We start from the raw sequence: 11,212 nt of genomic DNA, 5'->3' as shown, positions 1-11,212 counted from the left end.
TTTATCCACAATAATTTCTCTTTAACCAGAACAATAAATTTTAGAGAAAACTGAAAAACTTTCTGTACCTCAAAGAAGAGAAAGAACTTTTTCTTACAAAGCACTGACTTGTGTTATATTCTGTAAAAGTATTTTTGAATTGAATTGAATTTGAAAATTCATTTTGAACTGTAATTAAAAAAAGTTTTAAAAGCTTCAGAGAACAACAGCTTGTAGTTTGTAAAACAAAGGAACAAAAAGAATGTACAATTAAAGTGGGTTAAATTTTTAAATAATAATAATCATCCAAGCTGGTGTTTTAAACTGTTATTTATTCACTTTGTTGTCCAAAAATAGCGGCAAGAAAACAACACAAAGAGATAAATTTGACCAATTGATTCATATATGCAGTATTTTGTCATAATAAAGTTACTTCACTGTTATTTTTTCTTGAACATGTTCAGGAGAAAATGACACCGTGGCTGTGACAGTGAGTCCTGGCAATGTGACTTCCAAGCTGACAGTAAGCCCTACAGCCTCAGTCCCTACCTACCCCCTTGTTCCTGGAGGTTAGTGTCTTCTTCTGTGTGCTACAATACAGATAAATACAGAGCATGTTAGCTTTCAGATAATTGTATTTCTAGATGATTAAATGAAGTTTTTTTCTGTTTAGATGAATGTTGGGCTCCTCTGGGTGTCCAGATTCTCCCTGCTTCTTGTTTCAAGGCTTCATCTCACCAAAAAGATCATCCACCCGAAGCAGCTCGTCTTCATGCGTGGGATCCTCACAGAGACCTGCAGGTACTTCAGTTCTAATAATACTGTAGAACCTTTACACCAAACTTCTGATCACAAATGGCATGCCAGCCAGTCTTTTACTTTGTGAAAATCAATCAGTCAGTCAGTCATTCAATGAATGAATGAATGAATGAATGAATGAATGAATGAATCAAACAATCAATCAATCAATCAATCAATCAATCAATTAATCAATCAATCAATCAATCAATCAATCAATCAATCAATTAATCAATCAATCAATCAATCAATCAATCAATCAATCAATCAATCAATCAATCAATCAATCAATCAATCAATCAATCAAGCCAAGTTCTGGCCCACACAATAAATTTGAACACTTGGTCCAGATACCACAAAGAATGATGGTCCTTTGGTGGTCCACATGTGGTCTGCCAGAGGTAGTCCATATAAGGGCCAGCACCACATAAACCAAACCACAACTGGACCAACTGTGGCATGCCATCTTCAAAACAGTGCTATCATTGCCAGACCTGGCCCACACCTGTCTGCTTTGTGGGTTATGTTTTTGTAAATAAATTGTGTTTATCTTAACTGACCATGTTTAGGTCAAACCAATTAAATGATCAGTTGCTATGAAGTATCTGCCAAACATTCATTGGCAGGGCTGGAGTCCAGAACCAGAGGAGTATAAAGACCTACCACAGCGAAGACCAGAGGGACACATCGGCAACACACAAAGCCCCTATATACAGATAGACCTGCTCAAAGCATACAACATTACTGGTAAAGATTCATCCTAATAAATGTAAATGCTGATTCAGTGTGATGAAGACTACCACTTAAGGCAGCGTACATGGGAATGCTATTTGTGAAAATGTAAAACTGTTGACTGGGTCAGACGTGCCCACACAGAAACAGTGTAAGCCACGACCTCCTGGGGTGTCAGACACATTGACAGTAACTTAAATAGTGTTACATTGCATACCTGTGTTTGTGCTGCAGTTTCTCAACTACAGCAAAACCTTGAAAGCCTTCAAATGATGCTATGTTATTATATTAGTTATTAGGGCCAGACTAAGTGCATTTTTTAACTTCCAAAATAAAAGTCCTAATAATACCAGAGTAAAGTTAAAGAGTTATTTGCACAATCAATAGGGATGGAATAATTTTCTCTTTGAAGGGATCCAGATCTTGAGGAGCCGTTTGTTTCATAGAGCTGTTCAAAAGAGCCATTTGGTTTTGAATGAGTTACTTCATCACGTAGGGAAATACATCATCACGCCACCATATGTGATAACATCATCACATTGTGTGGGTGGAACTATGTGTTTTGTCAAAAGGAAACTCACTCCCCCTTTCCCCGTGAGCTTCTCTACTCCACTGCTCTGCCTGTTTTCCATGATAAAGCAAAGCTGGAGCGAGTTAAGGATGAAAAAATGAAGATTATACAAAGAATTAAAAAATAAAACTACAAATGGCTCAATACTGCCTGTGACTCTGATCCTATCATTCCTTGTAAAGAGTTGTTCAAAAGATTCAGATCATTTGTGATAGTCCCATCTCTAACAATCAATTTATATTCCTGCTGCTCTGGCGGAGTAGTTATGGAAGTCATCCTGTAACCGGTAGGTTGCCAGTTCGATTCCCCGTACCAACCGTGTCAGTCGTTGTGTCCTTTGATAAGACACGTCACCTGCCTTGCCTACTGATGGTGGTCAGAGGGTCCGGTGGCGCTGGTGCATGGCAGCCCCGCCGCTGTCAGTGAGCACCAGGGCAGCTGTGGCTACAATGTACCACCAGTGGTGTGTGAATGGGTGAAGGACTGAAGTGTAAAGTACTTTCATAAACTGCTGTATAAGTTCGGTCCATTTACCATTTACCAATAATTTGATGCTGATGTGTTGAAAGATTAGGTATTTGTTTATTTATAAAACTGATACCAAAGTATAACTTCACAAGATGCTCAACATAAGAATGCTTTTTTTGGTAAGAGTTTTCATAAATTTATGACTTTATTCTTGTAATATCAAGACTTTATTATTGTAATATCAAGACTTTATTCTTGTAAAATCAAGACTTTATTCTGGTAATATTAAGACTTTATTTCCATTCAATTTTTCTCTTTATATTGTGGTTTAATTCTCATATTGTTTTCCAACGTTTTTCTTGTACAACCTAATCCGGGTAAAAATTTTTACTTTATTTTGTAATTTGAAAAAAGATCTCTTAGTCTGGCCCTAATACTCTGTCATACCCTTGTGGACAAGGCCTAAAATGTATTTATTTAATAGGATTATACATAGCCCATCAAGGAAATGTGTCACAAACGCTCTGTCTCTGTATTGTCATGGTGTCCAGGTGTGTTGACGCAGGGCGGCGGTGTGTTTAGCACATTTGTGACCAGCTTCTACCTCCAGTTCAGTCAGGATGGGGGTCAGTGGTACACCTACAAAGAGTTTGTTCCTGGTGCTCGACCCAGAGCCAAGGTCCAACAGCAAACCACTCAAAGCAACTTTCCCATTCATTCCTAGATCTTCAAAGTGATTCGTTGTTTAACTCACTGCAGGTTTTCCTTGGTAACCATGATGATGAAGGTGTGACAGAGAGCAGACTGGACAGGATAGTGTCAGCTCAGTTTGTTCGCCTGTTGCCCCACGACTTCCAGAATGGCATCTACCTTCGACTTGAGATCATGGGCTGTGGTGATGGTTGGTAAACTGTTTAACAGATAGCTTGTTGAGCAAATAAAGAGTCCGGAATGCTTTGTTATCTCCTCTCCAAGTTATCACTGGCTAACTTCTCCCACCCCTTCTTCACCTGTTTCTCCAGGAGCGGGGTGCAAAGAGAACGAGTTCCACTGTGGAAATGGTCGCTGTGTGCCGGCAGGTCCACTGGGGGTCGTCTGTGATGGGAGTGATGACTGTGGAGATGGATCAGATGAGATGTCCTGTGGTGAGATATTCAGTCTGATTGTGGTGATGTTTGACATCCTCTCTACTGTTATTGTCCGACCCTAAAAGACAAAGGTGAACATTTTTGCTTTTGTCTATGTCTGTGTGAGTTTGGCTGTTACCAAAATATCTTGTGAGTCATTGGAAAATTGGGATATTATAATGATGTTATCCCTTACAGCTACAATAAAAGAACTTTTAAAGTCTGTATGATTCAAGATGGCTGCCACAACCAACTGACCTTAATAAAAAACATTTTACAGACGGTATAAATAGTTTAAAAACAGACAGTTTAAGTGTTGATGAGGTGGTAGTAGAGCCTAATCTTCAATACATATAGTTATTGTGCACAATCTTTCTTGGAATCTTTACCATTGCCCTGTTTGTCTGCAAAATATCTTTTGAACCATTGAGTAAATTCACAAGAAACCTTCATAAAATAATGATTAGAAATATACTTACAACAGATTAACTCAAAGAAGAGCTCAGAGAACCTACTCAACTATTTTTAAAGCCGTAACCAAGATGATTGACACAGCTAATTAACATTTGTTAGCACAAATTGTCTTTAACTCAATCTTTTTTTACAGATATCGAGTTAAAATTTGATGTGATAGTAATGGATAGTCATTCTGATGTGAAATGAGTATGAAATATTGAAATATTGCATGAGATTGTGCATAATACTGTATTGTTTTTGACTTTTGACCAAAATGACTAAAATGTCATTATTTCTTAACATAAGACGATTTTAGTGTAAACTCTGGCACAAATGGTGTCAGGTGATTTTCATGTTTAGCTTTTAAGCTTTTGGGGCTGAGCATTTTTTGTTTACTTTTTTCTGTTTGAATATTATATATATATATGTTATGTAATACTATACTTTAAATATTTTTAAGTAAAAAATGTATTTTTTTACAAACTCCTGACATGCAGGTACCCAGCCTTATGTTACAACCAGTAGTTTACGCAGATGCCCAGCTGGACAGTTCTCCTGCCTTCCACCAGGGGACTGCATTGACATAAGCAAGCATTGTGACGGTATCCAGGACTGTCCCAGAGGAGAGGATGAAAATGGATGTCACCTCCATGACATCACCACACACTCAGACAGGTGAAACTTTGAGTGAAAAATCAAAATAAGTAATGTTGCGTTTTAACATGACTATTTTATAATTTATAGGTCATACACACCCACCCCAGCTCCTCTGAGGACCCCATCTATGGCCGCTGTTACTCACTCTGTAGTGACACCAACAGTAAGGACTCGTTTTATTAAACATCTATTCTGAACTAATATTACAGCGGCTCTTCTACATATAATAAATACTGTAAATGTAAAAAAACAAAACAAACAAAAAAAGAATATTTTAAGATTGGATTATACACCATTAAAACTTATTAGTAAAATGGATATTAAAGAAATTCTTAAAATAAGATATTTGTTTTAGGTTTTACAGCATTTAATTACCATGTTGTAACAATTTAAATACATTTTAGTCAAAAAGTTATTTGTACCCTTTGTTGTCTTTCTGATTAAACTGTTTTTATAGAATAGCCACAACAAGATCCTAAAGCTGAAGGTGATACAGCATATATGATGCTACTCATTAAAACGAGGGTTAAGTAGTACAGTTTAGGGAGGTGTAGTCTGCTGAAATGAATTACATGGAAAATGTTAGATTTTTTTAAATTTAATATTACAAATAAATACCTTATCAATGGGTCCTTTGGATAAAATATTCTATATTATTATTATAATTATTGCAATTGTGTTTTGATTTGATGTAATCTCTTTACAGCATGGTGGCCCTGGCTACTATGGTAGGCTTTCATTTCATATTTTTCAAATTTTCCTGACTTTTCAAAGTAGATTTGACATGTAATGAGTTACTATTCAGTATGTATAAATATAAGTGTTTAGACGTTTGCACTAAATGATTTGGTAACCCTTGAATTTTTCAGGCATTTGTGCCTCTCCTCTCGGACTGGAGGATGGGAGAATTCGTTACGGTCAACTGTCTTCATCCTCACAACGAGAGAACAACCCTGCAGATGCCGGAAGACTAAATATTTTTCCGAATATGTGAGGGATTCGATTTGAGCTTCTGTAGCAGACAGATTCCTCAAACACCGTTTTGTTTTCTTGTTCCATTTCTCTTCTTTGTATCCAGAATAATTCCCACATTTCTATTCAATATAAACATGTTTGTAAAGTGTAGTTTGTGAAATATTTTCTCATTTGGTGACATTACAGTGCAGGTTACTGAGAATATACATGGTATCTTCTCTGATTTCTGCAGACGGGATATGGAACCTGGTTGGAGCCCATTGCCTGCAGATCACCATCCATATTTTCAGGTGGATTTCCAGGAGCCCAAATGGATATCGGGTGTGGTGACACAAGGGAGTGACCGCATGTGGGGTTATCTGACTAAATATCACCTGGCATTTGCCCTCCAAGATGGCATCTTTACAGATTTTACAGAAAAGGGAAAGCCTGGTGGCCTTGTTAAGGTGTTTGCATTTTTACACAGAACTGTACCTTTTTGCAATGTGAATGAAACAAAGGTTGCACCTCAGAGGAAAATAAAAATGTTAAGTAAAAAAGAAATGTTGCGTATGTCATTGGGGACTTTTTGATCGTTTGCAGGTGTTTGAAGTTCGGATGATGGGCAGGACCCCCGTGACCCGCTGGCTGGGTCGGCTTGTTAGAGCTCGCTACATACGTATCATCCCTGTGGAGTTCAGGCACACCTTTAACCTGCGTGTGGAGGTTCTTGGCTGCAGAGGAGGTGAGGAAATGCAGCCTACGATGACCACAACCTTTAAAATGTTAGGCAAAATAGTTCATCTTTAGTAAAGGCTCATCCATCTGTTCATCTTCTGCCACTAATCTGAGACTGGGTCACTGTGACAGCAGCTTGAGCAGAGATCCACAGATTCGCCTCTCCCTAGCTACCTACTCCAGCTTTTACAGAGGGACTCTAAATTGTTTCTCCCAGTGGGATTTGAAGCATGTCCTTTGGAAGGCATGATGGGTGTGGCGATGCTACCCTACGCTCCTTTCAAAATCTCAAATTAATCATCGTATTGTGTTCTGAGTCGTATTATGTTAGTCATTACTCATTGCTCATGCCTTTCACCTCGATTCCCCCTTCACTGTGCTAGAGTAGAATACCATCCACACCATTGCAAACACCATCTCAATCCGTTGATCAGTTTCCTGCATCCTCACCATCTTGTAGCAGTAGCTCATTCCCAAACCCATTTCTGGCAGTGCGTTTTGTTCCAGTTCTGGACCACTGCTTCAGACTTGGAGTCCACTTAATTGATGAGGCCATATCCTTTGCAAAAAGCAGTGATGCAATCCAAAACCCTCCAAACTAAAGGTCCTCTATTCCTTAACTGCGTCTTGACATTCTGAAAAATAAGATAAGAACAGAACCAGTGAGGAAATTAAACCTTACTGTAATTCAACACTTGAATGATGTCCTGGAAACAAGTCTGACCTACTGTTGGTCCAAAATCTGTATAGGTTCTCTTTTGTGGTATTTGGCTGTAAAATCTTCTTTTACACTACATTCTATTTTTCTTTAACATGTGGAGATGAGCTAGTAACCCAGAGCAGCGTGACATCTCCCACCGGAGTTGCGCAGCGCTGTAAGCCAGGCCAGTTTTCATGCCAAAACACAAAGGAGTGCATCCCTGCGTCTTTACTTTGTGATGGTCAACCAAACTGCAAAGACCATTCTGATGAGGCCAGCTGTGGTAAGTCTTACTGCAGAGGCACACTTTCTATGTTCCAGCAAACAATGGATCACTCTTCCGTGCCTTTTTTTCTTTTCTTTGTCCTCTTCAGGTACGTTTCCAACCAGAGGCTTTCCAGGACTTCACAATCAGACCAGCTACACTGGGAGACCTGGTTTCCATGTTGAAAATGGAACAGGTGGCCCCGGCATACATACTATGAGTTTGCAAAGTGGGTTTCCTGGTGTGGCAACAACAGGTGTCACGGTACCAACTAGGTTTCAGAAGGTCACGGCCACAAGTGCTGGTTGGTGTGATAACAAATTAGCGTTTATTTATTCCTCAGATTGGTTGGAAGTTTAAAAGTAAAAAGCTGCATGGTGGTTCATTGTTAACATGAAAGATGCAGGCTTGAATCTTGTCTTTGGTTTCTCTGTATAAACTTTGCATCTTGAATCCTAAATTTGAAGTTTACAATCTATTTAAAATATATTTTTACATTAAAGTAAATAAAAAATATAATCAAGGGGGGTCATTGGTGGGCCAAAATTAAGTCACCAGCAGTTTGAGACGTGATGTAGACTGAAAGTTTTAAGTGAAATCTTGCTGCTGTTAGTTTTTTGTCGTTGGCTAGAGATTTGTCGATGCACACTAAATAAAGTTTCATCACTTGATTATCATGCTCCATCAGGCACCACAACCAGTCCAACGATAACTCTGCAGCCACCACCGATACCCAGACCCTGCTCTGCAAAACAGTTTTTCTGTAAAAGTGGAGAGTGTGTTCACAAGGATCGCAAGTGTGACCTGCACAGGGACTGCTTAGATGGATCGGATGAAAAAGACTGTGGTAGGTGGAACTCTGGAAGTTTGAGTGATGAAATTCAGTTTAATTTACCCTTTTTTTTAATTAGAATGCCAGTTCACAACAAAAGTATTTCACAACACAATGAAAATAATAAACAAGTCCAAATCATTGATCCAATTCAGTCTGAAATACTGTAGATTCTAATTAAAATCCAATTACAGTAATTTTATCCCAATGCAGTTGTAGGCTTTATGAAATGACAATAAACATCCTTGGTGTGTGTCGGGAAACAGAATTTTTTTCTGTGATCCTGAACACAACAGAACTCTGACCCCTTTCACAGCTGTAAACACACAGAGTGAAAAAAACTGTTTTGAGTGCTGAGCTTCAAAAAAACAAAAAGGTTTTTGGACAAACACAACTCCAGTCATCACCTTTGTCTTATAGCTGCAACATAAAATGTTAATAATTACTTCATGCCTAACAGTGACTGATGTATGTCTTTCATTCCTATATTATAATAAAATGAAATTATTTCAAACTTGTCCATGTTAACAATCAACAGTCCCTGAATGGAAATGACTGCCATACTTATCTCATGGCCACGCCATATTAATCACGTGGCCATGAGTTATTATGGTGTAGCTAGGAGATAATTTTTGCTTTTTATCCTGTGTCACCAGACATGCACCGTATTAAAGTTACCCCATGTTGGCTATTTTACTTGTTCCTTCATACGTAACAACATTCATTGTGATATGCAATCTAATTTAGAGCTTACATTTTCCAGATTTGGTCATCTTGAAAAGTTAGACCTGTGTAAGATGGATTTAATCCAACGTTTCTTTGAACAAATGGGATAAAAGTAAGACTGATTAGGTAATCATGAATAGCAACAAAGGAGATTTCAAAATCTGGATAATTTTGATCCACATTGCATCTTTTGAACAACTGGTCCCTGAAAACTGTTTAAAGAGCTTTTGGGAACCCAGATAATAAAGAATTAAAGTAGATCAGCTTAAAACTAAAAATGCATGAACCCTTTTTTCAGCATCATTTTGGGACAAGAAGTTTCTTATTTTAGTGATAGGACAGCGGTCCTGGTAATTTATTAAAGTGGGAGTTAAAAGTTTTATTCTGATCATAAATCTTTGTTCTTCTCACCATTACTGCAACTGCCTTGAGTAAGTGAAAAGCTGCTAAATTTTTTTCAAAGATTTAGGTATTTATTTTCTTTAAACTTGTTCTTTCCTGTCCAGTGGACTGCATAATGTCCCCGTGGACCGCCTGGAGCGCCTGCAGTGTGACATGTGGTCTTGGCTCCCTGTTTCGGCAGAGGGATATATTGAGGGAAGCTCTGCCTGGAGGTTCCTGTGGAGGAGCTCAGTTTGACAGTCGAGCCTGTTTTCCTCAAGCGTGTCCAGGTCTGTGTTCCAAACGTCTGTGCTTCTACCTAAACTACAGCTAATCTGACCCACGTGTGTTCCCGACCCTTCTTCCAGTTCACGGTCAGTGGTCAAAGTGGACGGAGTGGACAGAGTGCGATGCTTTGTGCGGAGGTGGAGTAAGGCAGAGGAACCGGACTTGTTCCGCACCGCCTCCTAAAAATGGTGGACGAGACTGTGAGGGCATGACCCAGCAGAGACAGAGCTGCAACAGCCAGCCCTGCACCACTGACACTGGAACACAAACAGGTTAATCCGATTGAGTGTGTTTAAACTGATCCAATCTGATTCTGCAGTTTCTCTCAAACTGATTCTGTAAATTAATTACAGTAAAATAAACCTTTTTCAAAAATGATTACTAATTAACTGATGAACAGGTTGTGTTGGTGGCATGGTGCTGGTGACAAAAGAAGACTGTCTGACTGGTAGAGTTGATCCTTGTCCTTCTACCTGCTCAGACCTCAGCATGACCAACAACTGCACTGCAACATGTATACAGGGTAAGGCTCAAAATGTGTCAAGTTGTTGCAAACGCTTTTATACAGAATACACACCGTTTCTTTAAAATGCATGTAAAATAAACAAATTAATGGTTTAATTTTAACATTTTCTTTTTATCTGAAGATTTTTAAGTAGCCAAAGCAAATCTGGAGATAAACGATGCATTTCCACAGGTTGTCGCTGTCCTGTTGGGCTGTACCTTCAGGAGGGCCAGTGTGTTAACTCTAGCCAATGTGTGTGTGACTGGGCTGGTGACACACTGCAGCCAGGACAAGTGATCAGCAGAGATCAGTGTACCACATGGTGAGAGATGCAGAAACCTTTTTGAACATTAAACAGATATATCAGTCAAACCTTTATTAGTCTACCTTGGGAGATATTTGCTTTCAATAAAAAGGGGTCTGTTGCACAAAAAGGACATAAAACTCAAAGAATTTATATTACCTGACCTGACATCCTGACACACATTTACCTATATAAATTTAGATTTTTTTTTTTAGCGAGCTGAAACGCATTAACATAATTTGGCTTGAGTGGAGACTTCTGCATGGTTGTGGTTTAGGTAAAAAGTTGCTTCTCATATTTAGCTTTGTGCAGTGTGTTGTAGTGGCAACTTATATTAAAATACTTCATGGCAGACAGCACTTTAAAGTGTATCTTACCTCCCCTGTGAAAAGAAAACTCCGCCCCAAGGCGAAATTTGAAAAATGCATCAAAGTGGGTAGGGGAGTGGGGGTTAGAGAGCGGAGGTGTGGCCAGGACAAGAGAACGTGACAGCTAGCATTAGCATAATTGATGCTACATGGAGAGTGACCACAGCGACGCAGATAGTTACATCTCTAAACGGTCTGAGGTGGAGGATTTTCACCCCCCTCCTCACCAGAGGCAGAGAGAGACTTGATCAAGTCAGCTCAGTCTGGGACTGACTCATGTTGTCTCCCTGGATCAGGACAGGGAGTGCTTTACCGCAGCCTCGGCTGAGCTGTGTCCGCCTCACACCACACCACACCAGCACC

At 39.1% G+C, this 11,212-nt stretch overlaps 1 protein-coding gene across 3 annotated transcripts in view; it reads left to right on the top strand.

Moving 5' to 3' along the window:
- sspo (SCO-spondin) overlaps window positions 1-11,212 on the top strand; it is a gene marked incomplete in the record, with an annotated part of 130,682 nt that overhangs the window by 51,492 nt on the left and 67,978 nt on the right. For all 3 annotated transcript variants that reach the window (XM_014023811.1, XM_014023810.1, XM_014023809.1), the window contains 19 exon segments: window positions 444-548; window positions 653-780; window positions 1,404-1,524; window positions 3,100-3,227; window positions 3,308-3,449; window positions 3,571-3,693; window positions 4,629-4,806; window positions 4,876-4,951; window positions 5,495-5,516; window positions 5,658-5,778; window positions 5,996-6,209; window positions 6,346-6,487; window positions 7,302-7,463; window positions 7,555-7,749; window positions 8,134-8,292; window positions 9,510-9,674; window positions 9,753-9,944; window positions 10,073-10,195; window positions 10,370-10,499. In XM_014023811.1, coding sequence (XP_013879265.1) covers window positions 444-548; window positions 653-780; window positions 1,404-1,524; window positions 3,100-3,227; window positions 3,308-3,449; window positions 3,571-3,693; window positions 4,629-4,806; window positions 4,876-4,951; window positions 5,495-5,516; window positions 5,658-5,778; window positions 5,996-6,209; window positions 6,346-6,487; window positions 7,302-7,463; window positions 7,555-7,749; window positions 8,134-8,292; window positions 9,510-9,674; window positions 9,753-9,944; window positions 10,073-10,195; window positions 10,370-10,499 — 2,626 coding nt within the window.

This window comes from Austrofundulus limnaeus, unplaced genomic scaffold (genome assembly GCF_001266775.1).
Source record: "Austrofundulus limnaeus strain Quisiro unplaced genomic scaffold, Austrofundulus_limnaeus-1.0 Scaffold391, whole genome shotgun sequence".
NCBI classification, from domain to species: Eukaryota; Metazoa; Chordata; class Actinopteri; order Cyprinodontiformes; family Rivulidae; genus Austrofundulus; species Austrofundulus limnaeus.
The sequence above is the reverse complement of the archived record's forward strand: the minus strand, read 5'-3'. Positions and strand labels throughout refer to the sequence as shown.